This window comes from Myripristis murdjan, chromosome 22 (assembly GCF_902150065.1).
Source record: "Myripristis murdjan chromosome 22, fMyrMur1.1, whole genome shotgun sequence".
Lineage (NCBI taxonomy): Eukaryota > Metazoa > Chordata > Actinopteri > Holocentriformes > Holocentridae > Myripristis > Myripristis murdjan.
Genome location: NC_044001.1, coordinates 20,850,785 through 20,876,086, shown reverse-complemented (window position 1 = coordinate 20,876,086; position 25,302 = coordinate 20,850,785). Strand labels below are relative to the sequence as shown.

At 41.9% G+C, this 25,302-nt stretch overlaps 1 protein-coding gene across 1 annotated transcript; it reads right to left on the bottom strand.

Annotated features, from left to right (window-relative positions):
* Positions 1 to 25,294, bottom strand: kiz (kizuna centrosomal protein). The gene is made up of 15 exons (XM_030044857.1): positions 25,149 to 25,294; positions 24,593 to 24,655; positions 23,896 to 24,058; positions 22,377 to 22,445; positions 20,233 to 20,830; positions 19,821 to 20,100; positions 15,862 to 15,981; positions 15,018 to 15,182; positions 13,588 to 13,738; positions 11,347 to 11,500; positions 10,721 to 10,783; positions 9,230 to 9,334; positions 8,884 to 8,953; positions 1,091 to 1,134; positions 1 to 322 (listed from the first exon to the last, which is right to left on the bottom strand). The coding sequence occupies exons 1-15, from the start codon at positions 25,211 to 25,213 to the stop codon at positions 219 to 221; spliced, it is 2,214 nt and encodes a 737-aa protein (XP_029900717.1). The 5' UTR covers positions 25,214 to 25,294; the 3' UTR covers positions 1 to 218.
* Positions 25,295 to 25,302: the final 8 nt, after the last annotated feature.

The following is a 25,302-nucleotide window of genomic DNA, read 5'->3' as shown; positions in this document are numbered from 1 at the left end:
TTAACATCAGAGCGTTGGACAACTCTTCACATACTTTACCCAGCGTGAGAGCTATCAACTTTATTATTTGTTTTTACGATACAGTGCGCATATGATTTACAGTGTAGACCCGGCGTTTACTAAAATAATGGTCAAGGGGTAAATTACCGTGAGCCAAACTGTCTGAAACTTTGCGGTGATATAATGTGCCGTATTAAAACAATATCTCCCGGGTAGTGTCAGTCGTAGAAGTCATCAAAGTCATCGCTGTTTGTGTTGAAAGGTTGAGGGCGTAAGGCTGCTTCAATCTCGGAGTTGCTGTCATCCGTTTCGTCCCACAAAGCTATTGCAAGAGTGCAGACAAAAAAAACACAAAGGCACAGTGATTCTGAGTCATTTGCAAATGATTTTTAGTTGATTCTTTAATCCATCTTCCATCTTCCTTTCCAAGTTTGTAAAAAAAAAAAAAAAAAGTGGCATGGTGTATTTTCTACAAATATTTCATTCTTTATCCTTCCTGTCATGCAGCCTTGACTCCTTCCAAGTATTCTTAAGGTTAAATGCACGACACTAAAGCTACCTGTTCCTTAACTGCACAATGGAAATCTGGCCATGCTACCTGTTGTAAAGTCTGATCTGTGTTTAATCAATGCATCTATTCACCTTGCTGCATGCTGTTATAAATGACAAATCTCTTTCAGGGTTAACATTGGAGCAATTTATAAATGACCCCTTAAATTTGCTTTTGATCATGGTTTGTTTAGAAATGTAATGACAGAACCACAGAAGGTTGCCTGACTTTAGATTATTTTAGTAATTTATTAGAGGATTAGATATAGCTTGCCAGTACTATAACTCTTTCTAAGTTTTCAGTCACCTGGATTTGGCTTCAAGGCCTTTTTTTTTTTTTTTTTTAATTACACTTATCCTCAAAAGGGACAGTTGTATTTACACAGAAATATAATCAAATGGCTCATATTCTTGTGAAGATGAATTCCATAATCACTTTATATATTTTTCCACATGAAGCTCGTTATGGTCATCTGTTCAACAGAGGCTTTTTTGGCACCATGTCTTTACAAGCAATTGAAATTATTTTCTCAAGACTCACCTTTTAGCTGTTCAGCAGAACGGGGCTTTGAGTTCATCTTCTTCCTTGAAACACAAAGGCAGTTGGTAGTGTAAGTAAAGTTATTATTCTCGGCTTCCTTTCATACAGTTGCAGTCATTTTTAGCACCAATCTCAAAATGTTGGAAAACGATTTTCATTTCAGCATTTCAGAAAGAATGTATTGTATGTAAAATAAACATTAATTTAGAAATTATCCAGGGACTGTGTTATGTATTTTAAATGGATATTACTGCAGGAGGAAATAAAGTAAAATAAGGGAAATGGGGAGCACTTCAGCTTACAGATGCAAAACAATAATGTCTATCGGTGTACCATGCAGAAATGCTACATGGCTTTTTATGACCACCATGTCCTAAATGTGTTTGTGACACAGGTTGTGAGGACACCGATTTCACCCTGGAGAAGGAGATTTGCTGGCTGAGCTCAGACAGAGGCAGCGAAGGGAACTTTCTTGACTCCTGTTCTAATCGTGCTGAAGGACTTCCACAAGGCCCTCTTTATTCAAAAGTGGTCCAAGGACAGGGTTGCCAGGTTCCCATAGCTTTGGTAATATCGCTATGTAAATGTGTGACCCCCGAAAAGGCTTTGATCTACCTCAATGCATATGCAATAAGGCCCCCCGTTCCACTTATAAAGGCCTCCTCTTTAATTTACATCATCACAGGGCCTATTCAAAGCCCCACAATATATCATCATCTCCCAGGTTAGCATACATATCCATATGGTTCATTTGTTTGGACTTTATATATGTGAGCTGTGTTGATGCTTTTCTTGGAAACAGAGGGAAAAAAGATGCTGAGTTTTAAGCAGATGAGCTCCAGCACAAACAATCATGTGTTGTGTTCCTCAATCTGCATCAATTCAAACTCATGACCTCTTTGATTGTCATCCTCTCAATCACCCTCATCTCTCTCTCCCTCTCTCCCTCTCTCTCCCTTCTTGGCACAAGTGACTGTATACCGAGTATAAGGACCAAATTACCCTGGATACGTTCCAATTGCTATCTTCCAAACTATGTATTGCTGCTTTTGCACCACTCAAGGCAGAATGAGAGAAAAGATACAACTCTCATTCTTAACTGTGAGCAGATTGCTTTGTGATATAAGCATTAAACCATATCGCCAGTATAATCATTATAAGGTAACCTTTGTATTCACAAGGCTATAGGACTTCCTACAGAATATGTGGGTGATTCATGCATCTGTTCAGACAGTACATCGTATAAAAAGCCTGTAAATCACAACATGGGCCATCTGAAGAAGACAATGTCAGACAAAGAGAAATAAACGGACAAAGAGGCAAGGACATGGTCACAAACAAGCAGCAAGGGCTAGGCAATATGGCCAAAAAATTCAGTTTTTTCACTTTTCGTGATTCAAATCAATTTTTTGTTGGTTTTCACTAGGTACTACATTGCTGGCATGATCATGTGACTTGTTTGGCTTATTTGACGGAGCCATCAACAGCTATGATTCACCACGTTATAACTTAAATATAATATATAATCGATTTAATCGAATTATCGCCCAGCCCTTCTTGCAACTGAAAGTACGTTGCACATGTGGCTGTTGTGTTCTGCTGAAATACAGGATTTTGCCTGCCTTATGAGAAATCACATTTCAGTGACAAGGCAGTTCATGCCACCTTTAACAGGTTGTATATTTCAATTGATTGTATGCTCGTATTTGGTGCAAAACACATGTTGCTGAATAGTAGGTGAATTTTTTGCTATCTTTCACTTTAGGCTGTTTTGAGTCCAAACTTATAGTTGTGGGTATTTTTAATCAGTTTGATGCATCTCTTTGGAAAATTGTATATTTGTCATGCAAATACCCAAAAGTCATTGTTTACTGTGATATTTATGCTTTGGGCATACCAGAAAAATATATAGAAATATCTAGAAGAAAAAACAGTTAAATGGTTACCCATCCTAATTTGAATGATAGATAAAAGTTGTCTACTTGAATATACATTTCATCTGTGTGCAGCGTTACACACAGATGAAATGTATACGATAGAATGTTTTTATTCATTAACCCTTGTCCAAGTTGAGCTTCATAGCAGGGAGGTTGGTGGGTTGAACAGTAATGAGAACAGAATAAGGTTTTGTCTCTCAAAGCTACTGTGCAAAAACTGTAATAGTGTGGAACGACAGCTCTGGGAGAGGCTGACCGTGAAACAGTAATGAAATAGATATATGCATATCTCCATTCAAAAAAAAAAAAAAAAAAAAAAAAATCCGGCTGCTATCTGCATTCAGATTTTTAAAACGAATAACGGATAAAGTACAGAAGTTGTTGAAGCACAACTAAACCATGGGGACTAGTGCATCCATTTACAACTGTTAGGAAACATATCTCCAGCAAGCCCTGCAGCAACAAAAATACAGCAATAATCCATACGATTACTTCCTCTCCTGTGCCGCAGTAATAGCTGTTGCAGGGAGTAAATTGGGCTTTTCTTTTCTCGAACTTCCCCCCGGGATGGGAATGGTCTATCAGCTGTTCCACTTCAGCTAGGGACGGGACTGATTTCAAGACAGGGCTATTACAATAGAGAGCCCAGTCTGGATCTGACCCCACCAATCTAATATTCCGTTTCCATAAACATTTATGCCAGTTCATCTCCTGGTGAGTTTCCCTTAATTGAGGCAATGATCTGAATATGTAAGGCTGGGCTGGCCACTGTTTTGCAGGCTTTGGTAGACAGAGGTGAATGTAATGTGTAAAATGATGCAAATTACAGCTATTGAAATGCCCTCTTTTACAATATCTCTCTCATTCTCTCTGTCTGGCCTTTGCAATTGTTTCATATTGTTGTTTATCTTACGTTTTAACAGTTTTGTGACTGCTATGCATACCACTGTGCACAGAACTAAAATTGGATGAGATATTTTATACATACTGGACACTCAGAGCTTGAAAGGAAATGAGGGCATTTTTCTGGTGTCAGTGCATTTCCTTAAATGCATCTCCATCTTGCATTATCCATAAGCCATTTCACATTATATTGCTTTGCTGAGGGAAGGTCCCTGAAACCTACATCTTTTGAAAGGTCATGTATTGCTTATATCAGAGTTGAAAAAAAAAAAAAAAAAATCAAAGAAATGCTGGCTAAGTGTGCAGCGACTGTCTAATATAAAATCCATAAAAACAAGTTAACTCATTAAATTAATAACATTTCATTCATGTGTAGCTATTCCATTTGTAAACCATACTGTTGTGTGCAGTGAGTGCACTGGTGTGTGATGTGTGTGATTCAAACACCATTTAAGTGGGATGTTGCTGCCAGTAAGTGACTGCCTGAGAGGAATAAACAAAGTGGGTTTTTTTTCCACAATAAACGGGTGATGGCTGAGGTTGCAGTGATGGATTATATTACCTATTGGTGAGGATGTCCTACAGCAGGTTAAATGACGGCGCCTCAGACCAAGTGAGACTGTATGAGCAACAACATGTAATGTGATTGATAACACAGAGTATCTCAGGCACACACACAAAACAACACACCATAACTGGCAAATTGTTTTCTGTGTTGGCAGTGTCCAGACTGTGATGATCTCTTTAAGTGTAACTAAACAGCTACAATTAATACTAATACTGTCTTATATATTTAAGTATAGGCAACTGTACTCAGTTAAACATATGCTCGGTTGATGCCAACATGAACTCATCCAGCAGACAAAACACACAGACAGTCTATGCATTAAGATACCACACAAGGCAACAGAAGACTATGATCTTACATCGCAATTTTTTCTTACTAATGTCTATTTTATAATAACACCTGTCTGGAGTTTTTAAAAACTGCCTTGTAAGACTTCCTACATATATATGTATTTCACTTTCTCATTTGCTAGTCACATTATAGGGAGTGAGAATTCTGTCTGTGGAAATGCTTACCCAGCATTTAATACTGGCTTTCGCAAACCGATAGGCACAGAACTGCTTTTATTTACCCTGGCTTTTTTAAGCTCCTACCACCCACACACAAATGCTAATAGCACAACAGCGCTCTTGCACAGCGGCGCTTGTTTAAAGGTAAAGGGAGACCCATCACCTCATCATTCCCATCAACTCCTACTCCCATCCCAGGTATGACCCCATAGAAACATTGTTTAGGCTCTGTTTAGATGTTCTCTAACAGGCCTGAATGGTACCAGGATGTAGCCCTCACTGGGGGCCAACAGTGAGAGGCAACTGTGAGTGCACTGTGAGTGGGCACTCTCTAACATGTGAGTGCTCTCTGCTGGCAATGAGTAAGTACTGCAGCTCAGAGAAAGAGGTGTTGAGCCAGTGATTTGTACACAGGCGCTCTCCTCCTGACTGGTGGCAGCCTCGTGGAGACAGACAGTGCAGAGGAGGGTTGCAGGACTGATCATTCACCTAATGTTACACAATTTGAGAAACATAACCTACACAAACTTAACCTGCTGGCTTGTGAAACATATACAAACACACACACAAAAAGAAAAAAAAATAAATACACCACAAAATTATTTTGTGGCAAATGACATTTTTCCATGGTTTTCATAATTTTGCATCGATTTGTGAATAAACCACAAAAGTTTAAACTGCTGTGGTTTACTGTGACGCAGACAACTGAGGTGAAAATACAGCAGTCAGTGCAGGACAGTGACCTCATCTGGTTGGATTCTCTAAATGCTGCCTTCATGTTGAAGTCAAGCTCTTGTTTGTTATGTTTTGCCCTTGTTTTAATCTCCTTATCTAGCCTGAAGGGCAGATCAACTGCTATCTTTTCAAATGTAAGAAAAAAAGTTGAAAAAAGACTTGCAGGTTATGGAGTGGATTGTTTTTGACAGGATATATTATTCAGACCAAAACAACCACGTACAGGAGTGCATGTACAATGTTACTCCTAACCATACATAAACTACAGCACATGTAGCTGTGTACATGTGCTTCCCTCCCATCACGAGTGATACTCCCTCTTTCACAACCTCTTTGTCTGCTAAAGTCTCTCTGTCTCCCTCTACCTCCCGCTCTCTCTTTCTGCGTTTCCCCGCTTTCTCTTCCTTTCCCAGCCCATGCCCCCTCACCCCGCCATCCCTCCACTCAGTGAGCTGTCACAGATGCCACACACATCGCCTCCCCAAGCGCGAGAGGGAGAGTGAGAGTGAGAGAGCGAGAGAGAGAGAGAGAGAGAGGGAGGGAGGGAGGGAGAGAGAGAGAGAGAGAGAGAGAGAGAGAGAGAGAGAGAGAGAGAGAGAGAGAGAGAGATTGGGGACGAATGCCTGAGCACATCCTGTTGTCCAAGGCAGAGCTGCAAATCACTAATTGTTGAGTCAAGGTTTTTGTCAAGCAGGGACGAGACACAACAATCATCACACCGGCTGATGACAAGAGGGTTCAGTTTTGTGTGTGTGTGTGTCCATGCACATGTTTCCAAGCATTTTTTAGGATCAAAAAAAGGGGCAAAATAAGAGATATACCCCCCCTCCCCAAAATAAAATAAGAAAGGAGTGGCATCTGAAATGCCTACAGTAGAAAGGAGCACAATGATTCTTTGCACGAGAGGAAGCAGTGGCATGCACTCGCGTACAAAGGGGAACAAGTGGTCTTTACATGGAGTGCAGCTGCTTATTAAGACTCACTCCTTCGTGCATTATTCCTTTCATCCCCACTCAACCACAAAGTGATTTTGCTTTGCCACTCACAAAGACAGCAAAAGATTTCTAATGGACAAATCCTTAGTAAATGTTGCAGATCAGTCGCTTCCCCACGAGTTATAATACAATAAACAGCAGATTCTATAAAAGTATCTGGCTGAAAAACGCTGTGTGGGAGAGAGCAAGGGAGAGAGGGAGAGAGAGAGAGAAAGAGAGAAAGAGAAAAGAATATGAAAGACCTCAATTCTCTCCAACACCATAATAGTGAAATGAGCACATATAAATGTGTTAAGAGTATCTCTTTGCATCTTGTATAGACTGCATGTATTTAATCTGTAAAGCTTATTAAGGCCCTAGTCATTGCTATGCAAAGTAGCACCCAGTGCTTTTCTCTCGCTTTTCAGCCGAGTGCAGTGTTTGGCCAATAGGACTGGCCCCCCGCCTCTCATTCTGCATTCATAACATGCAACATTTGCACAATGTATCTCTCAAAGGCCCCTGAATAGAGGGCCTTAATACTCATGTAAACAACTGCAAACCAATTACTTAATGAATCGGGCCCACACATAATGAGGAGCCACACAAAGGGCTATAAATGCATTTTTTGCACCAAAGCCTCTGCTTTAAACTACAATCCCTCGGCTGTAGTCTAGGCTTAACTGGCAAATCATAATTATTGTCTAAGACAACAGAGAGGAAGCCATTTTTGTATTTTGAGTCCAGCTCCATCCTCCTTTTGATGTCACTCATCAGCTCACTGACAAAATAAAGCAAATAATTAACAAGTAGGATGGAGAGGGGGAGAGGAAAATACAGGAAGAGAGGATCAGTCGGAAAGAGGAAGAGGGGCAAAGAGATGGAGAAAGGGCAAGAGAGTGAGAGAGAGTGAGACGGAGAAAAAAGAGAGGGAAGCAGGGCAAGAGCATGCTGCAGTGTTATGCTTCCGCTCAAGTGCAGGGCTTCCAGACCACTTGTGGAAGCAATAAAGCGCAAGAAGTGACTGTGGTAAGTGGAATGCTTAAATGTAAGCGTCCAGGAGAAGCAGAAAAAAGACAGGGGGAAAATCACCGTAAGACCAAAGAGAGGGTAGATGGTGACTAGCGGCTCTTGGCACAGCTTCCTTCCTACCCCTGGTGAGATTAGAGTGTCAGGCATGCATAATTACCTATTAGTCCTATTTTACTTATGTACACAACTGGTGTCTCATCACTGCTCGCATCACTCTCTGGTTTCTTCTAGGTTTTTTTGTTCTCTGGCCGATGTTTTATCACGTAAACTGTGGGCTTCCCATAATGACAGGGAGACAGGCGCCATCTGAGAGGGTCTGGGCCCAAAATTGGCTCATGTTTATTAAAGAGGGCAGTCATTGAGGGACGGGGGGGTTGGGGAGTGGGTTGCAGTGCGAGACATCAGCGACTATGAGGACCACAATAGAGCCAGCCCATTAAACCCTTCCCTGGGCTAATAGGCAGACTGGGAGAGCCTGCTGGCCAGTCCAGGGAGATGCAGACTTTGGGCCCTTGTGTCAGTGTGGTGCCCAGTAATCACATGAAATCAGAGAAGATTATTCCTCATAACGTTTACCCAGCCATTACCGGAGCCCGAATGGGCTCATGGTGAAGAGGTGCTCTGAGGACCTGACGTGCAATTGCAGATTTGATGAAGTCGTGTTGATATTCAAATGTAAGCACGACGGTGTTAGCCTCTACCGAGCTATTTACCGTTAGATATTTTTTCCGACCCACTTAGGGCTCTGATTTGAGCAGCCTAAATGTGTTTCAAGGGTGAAAAATGAAAGGACATTTGTACTTGAGTCCCCTTCTTCCAAAACAGTTGTCTCTGATTCTCTTCTTGACATGATCTGTTTGCACAAGCTTCAAGACAGTGAGATTACAACACCAATTCATCCATCCTGTTAGCTGTTTTGCTTTTGATTTCTAAAACCTGGTTGAACCCTGCAAATAGTGAGGGAGAGGGGCTTTGGGGGCCTTTTGTCTTTGTCAGCGAGTTAATGGGTGGCGCCCCCTTGATCTTATGGAAATGAACAGGGAATTATCAGAGTGGCCATGCAAATGTACATCAACCACTTTGGTGTCTGGTGGCCCATTTCCTGTGGCCCGCTGAATAATAACAATGTTCTTACCGAGGGTAAGGGTCTTGATGTGAGAAGCGCTTGGCCCTCCCCAGGTCCTCTTCATGGCCATCATTTATTCCTTAAAAGAGCAAACAGGGCCAGATAAAACCATTTGATTTGGGTTTCTAATCACAAGCTAATCTAAGATGCATATTAATATGGAAACTTATGGCGAGAGGCTAAGAGCACTGGCCTTTGACTAGTGTTCAAAGAATCAGTGTCCAGGGGAGCTGTGGTCTTTGTGTAGTTTCTTTATGGGATATGAGAACATATGGCGAATGTTGACCAATGGTTAGGCTCCAGTGGCTAGCTACTGTCTGGTAGGGTGGAGCGGTGGTGGGAGTTTTTCTCCTACCTGACAGGCAGTCCTCCTCCTCCTCCTCCTCCTCCTCCTCCTCTCCAGAAGTCTGCAGCCTCTCCTGCGTGGCAGATTGTTTAAGCAGCTGATATGCTTTTGTCTCTGTTCAAGGACACACATACACAGACGCAAACACAGGCACATGGACACCCATCCACCCACACACACGCACGCACACATACACACACGTCACTGTTAAATATTTGCTTAAAACCCAGGTTTCCAACTTTCAGAGGTTTCTCTGTTTGATGAGACAACACGCTTCAGTGGCTGAGTCTTTTGGTCTCATTGCTGAACCGAGTGGGTGAAAACACTGTGCCCAATGAGCAAATCTGTTGATTCAAGCCTAGCGTATACACTGGCAGTTTCCATGAGATGGCAATCACCCTCTCACATTATCTCCGCATCCCCTACCAGGAAGGTGATGATTGATTTTCTGTTTTAAAAACACTCATAACGACTTTCCCGCACACTGGAGTAGGTGTCATATTTGAGAGGAGCACACAGACTGCACTGGCAAAATCAACAGAGCAGATGTACATAATAAATGGCCAGTTGTCTCAAGATGATGCTGCTACAACAACATGCCACAACATATCAAAGCACAAAGCTATTTTTTCATCTTGGATGACTCTGAATGTGAACATTATCAATTTGTGTTCAGAATATAAAAAACAACAACAACAACAACAAAAAAACACATTTAATCACTTAAAACTACATAACATTTATGTGACAATTTCAAGCATGCATCCACCCACAGCATGTTATAAAGCTGTTTAATATTACATTAAGTCTAAAAAAGCCCATGCAACATTAGGTGTGTAGACCCTAGCCATAACCATCAATTCCAAGGTTATGGTATTTGATTGTGAGATAAATGTCTCTCACTACAGTGAAAGCTTTCCCTCGCAAAATCTTTAGTCATGGCTCTTTTTCCCCTCTTTTGATTAGGTGTAGCGATTGGAAACTGGACTCATTGTGCTGGCTGTGCACCTTGGGATGCACACACATGAAAAGCCCAGTAGGAAATCTGATAGCCAAGTGTAATATAGAATTGCTTTACATTTCAGAGGTTCTGCTGAGGGATGGGCGCACCAAGCGCTTCCAGGATGCCTTCACATCTAGTCTTTTTCAAGTCTGGCCTTGCCAGAGCATTGTTTAGAAGATAATGAGAACCGATGATAGATCTCTTGCGCTTCGCACCCTGGCGTCCTGACAATTAAAGCAGCTGCATTATGCCGGGACAGCGAATTATCAGTTTTGCCAGAATGCTACAGACCACACTGAAAACATGGCCAGTGTTTTCTCGGAGATAATTAGAGCGAACTAGCACAGCTCTTCAGGTGGGACTTTGACCCTGGATTCACCTTGATCATCCTGCCTCAGCCATTGCGTAAAAGAGCCCATTATTCACTGCAGTGGGAGCAAAACAAACCACAACATAAGGACAGTGTGAATGCCGGGGCACCGGCGCTGCCTTTTTACCTCTAATAGGAATACTTTCCCCAGGGCTTTCGTCCTGGCTGTCCTCTTCAGTACTTTGTAGTTCTGTAAGAAAGGGAAGCCCATGGTGAGAAGCAGAGGCAGGGAGGAAGGGAGGCTAGGGATAGAAATGGGACTGGGGGGGCTTTCTTTAGCTCTGAATAGAGGGCCCTATGAAGACTGGGGCTGTGAGGGATTCATAAAAAAGGTCCATGGTGAAATTGATTTCTTTCATAAAAGCGAAGTTCTATTTCTCTGCTGAGGTGGTTCTCAAAAAATGGTAGTAGTCTATATTTGTTCCCATTCTTGGTCTTTCTCCATATTACTGTGCAATGACAGACTTTTCTGAGTTTGGAATGTTGTGGAAGCTTTCAGCAATCTACTGTCAACAATAACAACACAATGAGACAATAACAGATCACTGCTATCAAAACATGTAGGCTTGTAAGTTTCTCGTTGGCAGACTCACACATTCTTACTGAAGGAAGACCATTTGAATGCTTGGAAATAAACCCATTCCTTTGTCAACAATAACCGGTAGTAGTGGTGTAATAAGACTCTTATGTGCCAATTGCACTGCACTTTGAATTGCTTTGTCTAATCAACCAGCTAAATGTCCTATCAGTGACCTTGCATCTCTTGCTCCTGTACCCGCCTGGCAGGCTTCACATCTCCACCGTCAGCGAGAGAGGGAAGGCCGTGCGAAGATGAGTCACTCTCCTCCTCTGCTGAGGGGCACTCCTCACTGGACCGGGACAGAAGTGTCCTCAGCAGCACTTTGGCCTGCAAGCAGCACAAATTAAAACCACACTCTAATTGCCCGCATATTGTGAAGGAAGCGTCAAATTGAACTCTCACCAATTAGGCAAGTCATTTACTTTGGCCATGGCTGCTCGCACAGAGGTGCAGCGGCAGTGCATGTTGAAACGCCAAGAGAAAATAACTTCAAATTCTCTTTCTCGCTTAAATAAAAAAAGATTATTTCTCTTGCACACTTTCACTCCTGTTCTGCCTCTCTCACTCTCAATCACTTTTTTTTCCTCCCCCACTCCTCTCATCCATGAGATTAGAGAAGCGCCTAAAGAATGCAATCACCCTGGCGTTAATGTGCAACACGTTCCAGATATCTCCCCTCTTGGCTGAGAGGATTGAGACAAACTGCTCTCTTCCTCCCTCTCCAGCTCATTTTTATCTCCGGGGAGATGAGGATACACAATTAAGAGGAGCTGTTCCGTGAGATGAGGAGCAGGGAGATGCCACACACCGATTTCCTTTCTCTCCTTTCTCCCTCCCCCATATCAAACCTTGCCATCTTCATCTCTCTTCTGACATCAAAGACCGCCTCTCAGCCTAAGATGGCCGTTTGCAACTTTTAATGAGCGCTAATATGAAGGGGATGATCAGGAGGGTTTTGACAAGGAAAAACTTTAAGTACATTGTGAGTTGTTATCAGCAGGTCGCAGTGGAGATTGACAATGTACATGCTTTAATTTTCTAAAAGTGGAAGAGGCACAAACACATGCCAATCTGAGCTTGCCACTTAGTGCCACGTATTTGATGCTGTTGCACAATAAAAACTGTCTTGATCCTTGTCCCCGATATCTATCTTTGTTCTTTTTTAGATTTAGTCAAATGTACCATGGGTTGAGGGCTCTCACAGACCCACTGCATTTTAAATATCAATGAATGCAACTGTTAGCACTTGAATATTCAAAGGGCCTCTTTGAGTATGTGCATGCGAGCTGCATGCTCCCATTTGTCAGAGTGGCCAGGCTCTGTGGCAAGACGTGAATGGAAATTTCTGTTTGCTCTTGCGTGTGGAGAGTAAGCTGTTGTATGAGAGGAGAGAGAGTGAGAGAGATTTTCACTCAGGCTTTTCCTGATGCACTTGGACATAATGATGGAGATGGCAGTACCTCTCTTCCTTTTGTCAGTTCATATTTTCAAGAGGCTCTACAGGCTCCCTCTTTGCCTCTCTCAGTTGCGTCAGGGACATTGCAGCGACTTCTCCATGCCACAAGAACCCCCACAAGAAGATTCCTCAGAAATAAACAAAACAAACCCTGCAGGTATTTACCATCATTCTCTTAGACAGAATGGTGTATTTTCTGAATCCACCTGTAAAATGGCTATATGTAGTTGACAAAGACAGATGCCAGTCCAATGGGGATACTTGCACAGGCAATGAGTTACAGAAAGGCTCCTTGCTCTTAGCATCATCTTTAGGCCATAAGTGGTGCTAAGTGTGAATATTCACGGTAATTTCCTTCCTGGTTTAATTGAGCATGATCTGCACAAGGTCAATGAGTGGGGAATTTCAAAGACTGCTGTCCGTTTTGAAGAAGGTCTAAATGGCTCCCTCATTCATGTGGGCCCAGGCACTGGCTATACTTGCGGCTAATAACAAATTAAAGGCTAGTGTTTTTCGGAAGAATAAGCCACACGGGATGAAAGAAGCTCAAGCCAAGGCTGTTATTTGCGATTAGCGTGTGGGTCAGGGTTTCCCTTTGGTCTAGGTCAACGTGTGGAACAATCTAATGAGTAGGCAGCCGGGGCTGGGTTTCAAACACCAGACGCAAAGAGGGCACTCAGCCACCTACAACCTTCTTCAAAAATATGCACAGACCCCTCCTTACGCTCACTCTCCTCCCTGCCGAAAAAAGCAAAAAAAAAAAAAAACAATAGCCGCTACCATGAGAAAAACAATTCTGTAATTTTTGGACTTAAGTGATAAAGAAGAGCCCTTTCTCTCGCTGTAGTTTCAGCAGACCTACGTGGGTGTCTGTGTATGTCTGCGTGCTTTTCAGAGTGTGCATTCGTGCATGTGTGTGTGTGAGCCTTTATTTGTGTGTATGTGCTGCTGACGCTACCTGGTGGCTGTAGGCGGCATGGCGCTCCAGCAGCAGCGGGGTGAACAGCTGGACCAGGCGCTCAGTGCTGAGGATGCACTGCTCCTTGAGCAGAAGGGCGTGCTTGAACCAGCGATCCCACAGCCGAGCGGCATCGGGGGGGAGGCAGGAGCTGTGGCAGGGAGGGAGGGAGGGAGTGAGAGACGGAGGGAAGTGGGGTGCGGATGGAGAGAAAGAGAAGCTCTCTCATTGGATACACAGTAGGAGATGTGAAAATAATATGCAATTGTAATTCCTTACAGAGTGACAGGTTCAATGAATGTCAAGACAACTGGGGTAGCTCAGAAGTTTTAAACTTCCATCACAGGGAGATGTAATGACATTTGTGCCACACTGTCTGATTTTTATAGTGCAGCATCCTATAAGCTTGTTATACTGTGCCATCTTAATGTACTCTATTAGACCTAGATCATAAATTAATTCAAGAAAACATGGAGAGGATAGAGACAGCCAATATACTCCTGGTTGAAAACTGGCTAAAAGGTCAAACAGCCAACAGGCATCTCCACAGGAAAGAAGGGGTGTAAATGAATCTGCTAGATACGTTTATTTGGACTGAGTATATGTTAGCGGGAAAGGTCTCAGTGAAATCAATAGAGTAGTGAAGCAGAGCATGGATTTGCTGCAGAGTATAACTACTCATTATCAAAAGGACTGGAAGTCACAGATAGGGCATTTTAATTTGCTCATGACATTCACCCGTGCAGTGTTACCTTCAAAGGTGACACCACTGATGACCTTTACATTTGTGGACAAGTGAGACTATGTCGAATGGCAGCGCACACAATATCAGCTAGTTTTGTAAGTGTGTCTTCCTCTCGTCTGGTCAAAATATCAAATAAATAAAAAATAAAGAAAAGCACTGGCAGGTATCCTCTCTTTATCTGAAAAGTGGAATTTACCTTTAAGTCTGTTCACTTTCTGTATGAAAAGAAGAGAAAGATTTATTGAACTCTGTCACTTCCAGAGCACTGATATTTCTGCTCTGAATTACTCCATTATGACACATATTTATTACAGGAGCAGCAGGAGTTGAAAATGTCTCCCTTGACACACACACAAACAAACACAGCCCTGATGTCAAAAGCTGCTAGCAGGCAACACAATACTAAAGAGCACTAAAGCTGTGACACAACAAAATCAGCTCCAGCATCCGGCATTTGTTTTTCCAAAAGTATCTATTATATTATGCATGGAAAGACACTCATTAAAAAGCTTTTTCAGACAAATAATCAAATCTTAATTTAGCATTAATATTATATTTGCAATCTCAAAATCACAAGTTTCAATAATTTGAAAAAGAAGATAGACAATTGAGGAAAAAAAAAAAAACAATCACATCAAATGCCTTATCTTTGGTGGTGGCTTCACAGAGAAACCAGGAGGCTTACCTTATTTCCTCTGGCTCAGTGCTGGACTGGTGAGCACTAACTAGGTCCTGTGGTAGCAGGCAGCCCTTTGCTGTGCTCCATGACAACCTCTGAAGCTCATGAAGGACGACTGCTCCACATGCTTCAAGGTCCTCGTCATTCAAGCCCGCTCTGCTGTTACAAAGGCTGCCCAATATATAGAGAGCAGTCAGCTATCGCCATGGAGCCCTGGGCTCAGCCCGCAGGTCAGGAGTCTCACACACACACATACACAAGTATAATCAAACACACCAATGCACACAAGCACAATGATAGCAGGAGTAAACATTATACCAAAGGCCACGGCAGGAGATCACCACTCTCTGTCCCTCTTGAGGTAGTGCTGGCATCATTTATACCTTTCATGTTTGCCCAGATGGGGATAAGTGTATAATTTGGGTTTAGAAAGAGTTAGAAAGTTTCCCACTGCCAGACATTTATCCATAAATACTTTGTCACAAAAGCTCCAATTATGGTAAATTAATCATGCTATGAAATATAAAAAGGCTTATGAAAAATAAGCTCAGTGTAATGAAACATGGGCACTCCACCGTCCTCCATCTCCCCGACACCTAATTGCTGAGACCAATAATTCAACAGTAACGGGTGGTTACTATAACAATTCGACATGTTTCGAAAAACCCCTCAGAAATGAAGACGTGTGTGCATGCTGTCAGTGCCGAGTGATGGCACTTCATCTAAAGTGAGAGCCCTTGGTGGTAAGACAATGCGCATTCCCCCAGATCTGCAGAACATGCTTGATGAGTGTTTAAAGAAAAAAAAAATCTGTGTTTCGAATGAAAGAGAAAATACAGAAAAGGCACACCTGATAATTTTATTGACTTTTCTCCCATCAATCAATGAGTCCCTGTAGACATCTGTCCGTTCATAGTGGAGTTGCCCTTCGATGTGGTTCAGCAGATGAAAGAGTCCTTCGTGTGAGAGCCTGAAAGAATATTACCCATTTAAATGGCTGAAATTAAATTTTTTAAAAAAAGGGAAAGGTCATTTGATCAATAATCCCACTATTTGTAAAAGGAAGATGCCATTTGATCAAAACTTCTGTGATATGTTTTCTTCTCCAGGTGATTTTACTTGAGTTGTTCAAGGACTGCTGGAGGAATCTTGTCATTAGAGTGCACTGCCATGGGTTGGGCCTTTAGCTATTCAAATAATGTGTATTGATGGTGACGGAATGACAGGTTGCACAGGGACGCTCGACATAAAAGCTTGTTGTTCATGTGGTCCAACATAAAAAAATGATAGAATTGGATGCCTTCTGCAGGGGAGGAATATGAAAAGAAATTCTTAGTTGTCAGTTCTTCAGTTTAATGGCAAAATAAAGTTAATTACAAATGTGTGACTTGGTAGTAAAAAGAAAAGAAAAGAAAAGAAAATCAAAAAGTGAATATAGTAACAACTCTTTAACACTAAAATAAAATCCCACATTCAAACAAAAATAAGAAGAGCAAAAAACGTTTCAAGGGGGAAAAAGAGACTCAAGATTATTTCTTTTGGTAAGAGATTTACACTTTAATCTGACCCTGTGTGGTGCTGCAAAATGAGAAATGGATGCCTAATGCATGTGGATATCTCTTTCTTGAGCATTAAGCTCTGGGTGGCCCTCATTGAATTCTCCCAGAAATCCCAAGCCGAGAGATCCCTGAGCCCCACTACATAAAAAGGGCCAAAAAGAATTTATGACAATCTGTAATGGGCTCACGGGTTAGGGGTCAGCAAACAATTGCTCCTTCTCTTTTGCAGGTTGTTTCCTGGTAACATCCTGATTAAGCTGGAAGCTTGAATTATATCCATGACATTCTGTAGTGTGCAATCCATCTGCACTAAGTCCTCTTCAATGTGGCTGAAGTAGCATAGGCAAAAGCTCTGTCCCCCCCCCCCATCGTCAGCGTGGGCCTTGAAATAGTCATCATCTTTCCCTTTCCACTTTATTTGTCAATGCTCTTCAAAAAGAGACCTTTAGAGAGGGAGAAAGTGAATTTGTTGTGTGTTGCTGCAAACCTCTCTCTCTCTGTGTATTGTTGCCAGGTTTCATGGCAAGGTCTTCAACCTCACTTTAGATGCTGCTGTTTGTCCGCATGTCGACATCATCAGGAGTGTATTGTTAGCCAGGAGAAAGAGGTCAGCCTCTCTGCAGTGATATTGCTCTACAGTGCACACTATCATCTCCGAGGGTGATTTACCATGCGGAATGGCCTCACCATTGAGTGATTGGTGTCAGGTGAATCTCACCACGCTGACACAGAAAATAAAACGCACAAAGAAGCAGGAAAATATACCAAGTAATAATAGCACAGGGAGTGCAAGAAACTGCAAGGGTAAATTTGGAATATGTCCTACACACAGGTAGCACACAAACTACTCTATGCTACAAAGTACTCTATGCTAGTGTGCAATAAGTTAACAAAAAATAGTCTTATGTTAAAAAAAAATAAAATAAATAATATATATATATATATATATATATATATATATACATATATATACATATATAAATAAAGGACACATGAAAGAAATGTGTTTAAAACACATAGCAACACACAGAGCTCTATTTCAATTATGTAATTAACTTTTAAGCTTATGTAAAACAATGTGCTTCACTTTGATTTTTCATTAACAAAATCAACTAAACAAACAAACAAAAAAAATCACCTTACCCTGTATCACACGCTGTCGCCAATATAGCAGAACTGTCATGCAGTTCAGGGGTACCATATTTAAGAGGACAGAGTAAGGCCATTATGATGAGACTCGAAGAAACCTGAGGGATATTTCTGTCATGTAAACTCACCCTGGCCATGCTGGAGGCAGAATATAATGGAATAATCTAATGAATTGCTCTGGCTTGTTTTTCCAAGCTGAGAGCTGAATGGAGGGACCGATATAAACTCTAACCTTGAGAGAAAGGGGGGTGAGGTGGGGGGGACGCTAAAGACTGGATGCTCTCAGAGCTTTACATCAAAGCCACTGGTTTTCCCCTCATACACAGAAGCCCTCCGAGTTAACAATGAAAGCTGCAACCCCCACCATCTTCTCCCCAGCACAGGCTAACTGCAGCTCCTGTTGAGGTCACACTGTAACAGTAGAGTAGACCACACAGAGACGCTGTCATGCACAAACAAGCATCCTCTACTGTCAAGGAGCAAAAATAATTCTGCACATTGTTTCCAGCACAGATACAAACCAAACACTTGATTTGACCTCTCTGAATGGATCTTCCTGTTTGTGGCTACAGTAACCTATCTTGTTTGCATTGGTGAGGAATATTTTTTTTCCTGACAGTGTTTATCTGATTCTAACAGGGCACTGCAATAAACTGCTCAACAATAAGACGGTAAACAATAGGGGTTTATTCATTGCATTAAAGCATTGATAATAGTGCCGATTCAACTGCATCGAACTGCTAAAAGAAATAAACAGACTGAGTCGCTTCGGCCTCAAACAACATGAAATGCTTTGAATCGAATTGTTAACAATTCTTAAAAAAACGAAACAAAACAAAACAAAAAAACAGGCCTAACATTGTGGTGACTTGAATGGAGTCATTTGTTCTATTGTATGATTTCTTTCACATTTCAGAAAAAATCTTACATTGTGGTATGGGTTTATTCAATAAATATACATTTTTGGCTAAAAGCAATTAATCATTGACTCGGTCATGGTTTATAGCCTGAAATCTATCTGAATTGTTTCAAAGCATACAAACCGTTCAAATCGCTGTCTAGTGAATCTTGGATGGAAGTGAATCTCTGTTGAGCTAACGATGCACAAACATAACCTTGACAACAGAGGGACATTTAGTTTTTTAGAGCATAAGAGCTCATGCTCATCTCTACACGTACTGTAGAGACAATGCATAGGCTGTGTTCACGAGGGTTCACATGAGCTTTTCTGTGGTTCCAACTCCATCCAAAATGATCCTTCAACTCACAGGCCATCATCACGCTAAGGATTTGTGGCTGTGAGTGTTGTCCACATGCCCACCCTCCAGAACACTCTATGACGCCACAAATTTCCTCCTCCACTGGGGACTTCCTGAGGTCTCTCAAGCAGAAAATTGCTCTGTTACAGCATTATCTTGGATTATGGCAATATTGTCGGTCACGGGTCCTGAGCTCTCCCTATAAGGTGCATCACTGAGCGGGGTGGCATGGAGCGTGACTCCCACAATCCTCTCTGTCAGCCTAAAATGTGATGGTGGCGAGGACTGTACGGTGTCTTTACCCGCTCCTATCAGACAGTCCCCTTTGGTTTAGGATGGCCACTCTGGAACACTCTCCTTTCTAGTTTTAGAACACTTTTGTTTAATTCGCGGAATAAAACACTGACTGAACAGCATGCACTGTCTAAGAATATGCTAAAACAAAATAAATGTGCATGTTTTCAGTGAGTCACTATGAATCAGCCAAACAGTGATGGTAAGACAGGGGCTTGGCGATACATGGATGCTATATTGATATTGTGATGAGACCAGATATCATCTGGGATTTTGGGTATGGCAATATTATGATGCGGCATGAGTGTAGCCTTTTGTCAGTTTTAAAGGGTGTATTATAGCTTGTTACAGCTGTTGTTGTAGCTGTTCTATTATTTGTCTGTGCCTGCTTGGTCATCATATCCATGTTGCTGATTGTTTATGAAAAATCCCTAGTGTGTAAATATCTTAAGAAAGCACTAATAATCATATCAAGGTAGTCCATCAAAGATAGCATGATGTTCGATTTTGGTCATATTACCCAGGCCTAGGTAAGAGGTTGCACATACCTTTCCGTGGCAGCTGCGTGAGGTATGGGATCATTATTTGATTGGGGTCGGCTCCTGGACTCAGAGAGGGAGGATGACTCTCGACCGTGCTTATCACTCTCTCCAGGAGTGTCACTCCTCTCAGGCGTCGCTCCCGCAGATGGGATGATGTCTGGGTGCGCCACACCCTCAGGTAGATCCTCCTCCAGCTCAGAGTGCGTCAAAGAGACGGACAGGTCGCTAGCACTGCTCACCGAGAGCTTCACACTGGAGCTGGGTGTGCTGACGTTCTCGCATCCACCTTATTTTAAATGATAGAAGGGCATAATAAATTGCATTCAACTGTTAATCTGCAGATAACACAATGAAAAGAAAATACCCACTACTTAAAAATATTATGAGACAGTAACTTTGAGTTAATAATGCTGCAAACCTGGCCCATCTCCAGATTCCTCTCCAAAGTGGGCTTCAGGCATCGATTGTCTCAGACTTCTCTCTGCTTCCCCTGTTACAGGCAGCTGATGGACAGCCTCTCGGGAGACAGAGTATTCTGCAGGGAAACTCTCGGCCCCCATGGGGTTAATGCTGCTGAGAGGTGAAGGATTCTTCTCGGGCCTCGTCAAGGTCACTGGAGGTGAAGGCGCTTGTTCATCATCACCTCCAAAAGGCACACCACCAGCTGTGCCTGTTAAGGCACGAACAGATGGGAGCACCGCCACCATCCTTTCATGTTTGTCACTCAAATTACAGCCATCGGGGGAATCGTTTGAGCCTGAAATGTCATCTGATAAATGCGGTCGGTTGTCGGCGGCAGCCTCTCCGCAAACTCTGAAGTCCTTCAAAAGGCCACTTGGTAGACGTTCAGGGGAGTGCATGCTGCGATTGGGTGAACGATGCAATGCTTGGTGAGAGTGTTCACTTGTGGTTGCAGCTTCAGCAGCAGGCTCTTTGGAGGTCTGCAAGCCCATGAAAATTGCTGCTGGTGGATATTTGAAATTCTTGTCATGGTGTTGTTTGTGTACAGCATCAACCTGTAAATATTAAAGACACAATCATATACCATGTCCACTGTTAGCAAGTCAACTCTCCATTATCACCGGCAAAAAAACGCCAAGTATAATACAATTCCGATAAGCCAAAAAGATGGCAAGATTGTTGCATGCCGTCATGGGCATTCAGTGTTCCCCACAGGAAATAAAGACTACTTTTCAAAACTGCTCATGAATTCATATGTGTATAATTATTTCGCCTCTTGAAATGTTAAACTCTTAAATGAAGCAAAATGGGTTAATCTCTACAGAAATTTAATTCAAGTGTGTAAAACTATCTGCTTTTCAATTTTGAATAAGGGTAGCTTATTTGGGCCAAGGTCAGAATTCTCTTCACACCATCTTTCAGAAGAATGTCTCAGGATCAATGTTTTAACTTTTAATCTTATTAGAAATCCTCTACGCAAGTTTTGATTCATGTCTGCAATGTCACCGAGGGGGGGAGAGAGAGCAGCAAAAAAGCCTCCCTCCAAACATAATAACAAAAAGCATGGCTTCTGTTTCTTTTCTGATAAGCGTCTTAAATACCAAACAGTTAGCTGCTTAATAACATTCACTGTAAACCATGCAGCCTGCCCAGCAGATCCACAAAGTAGGTAAAAAAGAGGAAAAGTTAATTTCTTGGCTGAGTGATTCCATCGGTAGCTGCAGGGCAAAGTAGAAAGTGTTTCACTAAAGTAGCAATTGATTCTTCTATCAATCTGCGGCACGCGTGTGCTCTTCCAAGGAATGTATTAAATATGAAAATCATATCCCGTTATCATCTGTCTCCAGCTTTCAGCCCGGTAAGCTTCCCTTAATGAATGCTGCAGCCTGAGGGACATGCACACTGCCAGCCAATGGCTTGTATGCATAATGGAGTGACGGTACCATTTTGCTCATTACAATATCGACAGGCTGAGGGGGGTTTTGCACACAGTTACAAGTGACTGCTCTAGACAGCATGCTCCAAGTTATTATGAGATGTCTTAGACATTTCATCTAAAAGAGCTTTAACTGCTTTAAGTGAAGGGAGAAAGCAGCTATGGGCTTGAACTACATCGCTTGTACAGATGCACCAGCTAGGATTAGACACCTGCGCTATTACAGATACACAGTTTAAATGTAGACTTCTGTACAGATTTACCCCGCATAATGTCTACTTTCCTTTGTTGTTCTAAACCTGCACACACAGCTTGATAGAACTGAGATTTGCATTAACCTTGTAAACATTACAAAAAAGGAAAGGATTTGATACAGAAAAACAAGTAGCCTTTTTTGTCATACAACAGAATGCGTAAAAAAGCAAGCAAGCATCGAAAATCACACAGCATACTGTAGAAAATCGGTTTGTTGTTTCATCTGTATGATTTCAGCAAAAACAAAAACAAACCAAAAACATCAGAAGCCACCGCCAATACTACTGGCTGATAAATGGTGCGACTCTAAATTAAATTTTAAAATATATTTATATAGAGTATATAAACACTGAGTCTATACATATAAACACACATACAAACAATTTATGCTTTTCTTATGAGTCATTTACCACTTCAAGCTCTTGCTCTCTTTTCTTCTTTGCTGCCATAAATCTGGAAATTTTATTCGAGCACTCAGCCTGTTGAAAAAAATAGACAGATAGATAGATAGATAGATAGATAGATAGATCATCTATTGTGTTTTTTGATAATGAAGACATTTTGGACAAACTGATATGCTGCACGTAAAGTGACACTAAACATTTGCAGACACTGGGGATTTTGGCTACATGATAATGCTGTGTGTTGAACATGATCTGCAAACACCCAGACGTGTGTGCCTGTGTGTGGGGGCTGGTGAAATTCAAAATGGCCCAATGTCAAACGTCAGTCAGTCACAACGGGTTTTCCCTGGTGAGTGTCCTCCACGTGGCTGCCAACACTTTTAATCAATTATCTGACAAACCAGACTGACTGCTTTAATCCCGGCTCCAATTAAACAATCTAACGGCAATGTTAATGGCACAGGGATTAACTCCAACATCCCAAGCCTTTTCTTCAAAAAAAAAAAAAAAAAATTACCAACAACTATTAAAAGATCACCTACAAATGCTCAACTACTTCCTTTTGTTGTCTATTTGCACTGAATTATTTTTTTTTTATTTTATTTTATTTATTGCGTAATATGGACAGTGATTACAAATAATAGAAAAGATTACCTTTAAATGCTCATATGGCTGTGTGTCTGAGTCAACACTCTATGCATCTAGGAAGAATTTTCTTTTCTTTTTTTTTTGCTAAGTGTGTGCGTGTACCAAAATGTCACATCTGGTGATATCCACATTGAAATCAAAAGGAAATTGGCCACCCAAAATAACAACAAACATGTAGGACTCATAAAGCATCGAGAGGAAATAAACCAACTGCTTGAGGGGAGAGAGAGAGAGTAAACCTCTGGAGCACTTCAGAGTCTCTATATTGGGCAATTAACTCAGTGAGTCATAATTAACCAATTTTGTTAATTCGATATTAAGCTGTCAAGCACTGTCGTTGAGTTTTAAGTGATAATCTGACTGGCTCATTGTTTTCTTCCTTGCTCATTTGCCTGTCATGATAAATTGCACTGTTTGAGTGTTGACTATTGTCACATCAAGCAATTGCCAGTAAATATTCCGACAGTGTATGAAAATTAGAGTATGATATAAAGGCAAATGGGGGGTAAACATGCGGCATTTATATGTCCACATTTACTATAAAAAATGTCACACACTGTCTGATCAGTATAAAGGTCCACTGGTGACCTGTGAGAATACTTTCTGTACTGAACTGTTTTCTGCTAAATATATAAAATCATATGTGGAGACAAATATTTTGATTAAAGTTAAACTGTTTAACTTGGATCAATTGAGCGTGTAGGAACAAACATTGTCCACGTTGTGGCACATAATATTGTATAATGACTGAAGATAGGCTAATCCATAGAACAAATGAAACTGTGTGTGTGTGTGTGTGTGTGTGTGTGTGTGTGTGTGTGTGTGTGTGTGTGTGTCTGTGTGTGTGTGTCTGTGTGTGGGTGTGGGGGGTATATACCCTTTGTTGAAGCAGGGGGCCACGATCGGGCCAGTGTTCCTTCATGCTCATTTCTATGCGCTCCACATCCCTCAGAAGCTCAAGGTTTCTCATTTTCGCCCGTGTCTCCCTCTCACAGATTTCCTTAAGATAACTGCGCAGTTTGGCACGCTTTATCTGTGAGCTGAAGGCAGTAGAGAACTATTATTTAAAAGAAACACTATCTAAAAGCACTGTCAAAAATAAGAGCCGCCCTTTCAAAAGAGAATGCTACGTGCCACGTATTTTTGTTATTAACCAAATCATGTGTTCATGCCTCCTATCAACACACGCTTCACTGATGAGATCATTTAGGCTACAGTGGAAACAGACTGCTCTCCTTCTAGGCAAAGAAGCAGTGGGCTAATAGAAATTTAGTACAGCAGCCATATCTTCATAGAATAAATAATTTCAGATTTTGACAATTAAATAAACTCAAGTGACCATGCATCTGTGCACAGAAGACATAGAGATATGTGCTAAACCCTTTCAGGCACTGATATAGACTTCAGTCATCTATGCTGACTCTTCACTGCCATATCAAACACACTACAGCTGTAGTCCTGAGTAGCTACAAAGTCATGTTACAAGTGTGACAGACAGCTGAAAAGAGACTAGAGTGGCTACCAACAACAAAAGCAAAAGTTTGATTGCTAAGACAGTAACCCAGGTGGCTTACACTCTCTTATCAGATATGCAATAGGCGAACAGCTCCCTCTCCAGCTCCAGCCTCCGCTTCTCACTGCAAACACACAGGAGCTGTCAGCAACACAACACAGCAGGGTCGTCGTGCTTTGCTCAGTGAGTAAGTTATCAAAGAGGTTTACGTGTTACTTATCACAAATTAACTGCAGTGAATGTGCAAATGATTCATGCGCTCTTCGTATTAGCTGCAAGTTCACAACAAAAGGATACGCATTAGCTTTAGCATAGCTCACATGCGAGCGCAAACGTCTCTAAGTCATCTCAGGTTAGCTTCAACCTCAACCTACGTCTATATATTAGCTGCATAAACCTGTCTGACTTGTTATGTGAGCTGTGAGGAGTTTTTGTTGCTTGCTAACAATGGTGCAAGTGTCGTTATCAGCTGGTAGCAGAGCTAAAGTGCCGTACTGCAGCTGTGTCTGCGCTAGCTGCCTAGCTAAGCTGCTCTCCTCCAGCAGCAGGAGGCTAGCAGGCAGGAGAGATCACAAATCTCAGCGTGTCCCCGCTAAAAAACAGGACTACAGCCTCACCTTTCGTGCATGCTTTTCTGAACAGATCCTATCTTTTCATAGTATTGGTCCTCGCTGAGAGCCATGCTGGCCGTTTTCTCCCGCTTGGGCTCTTCCGTGGAGAGGAGGCGGGTGGCATGTGTTTACGTTGGTTACCATGAGCACCGCTTCCCAG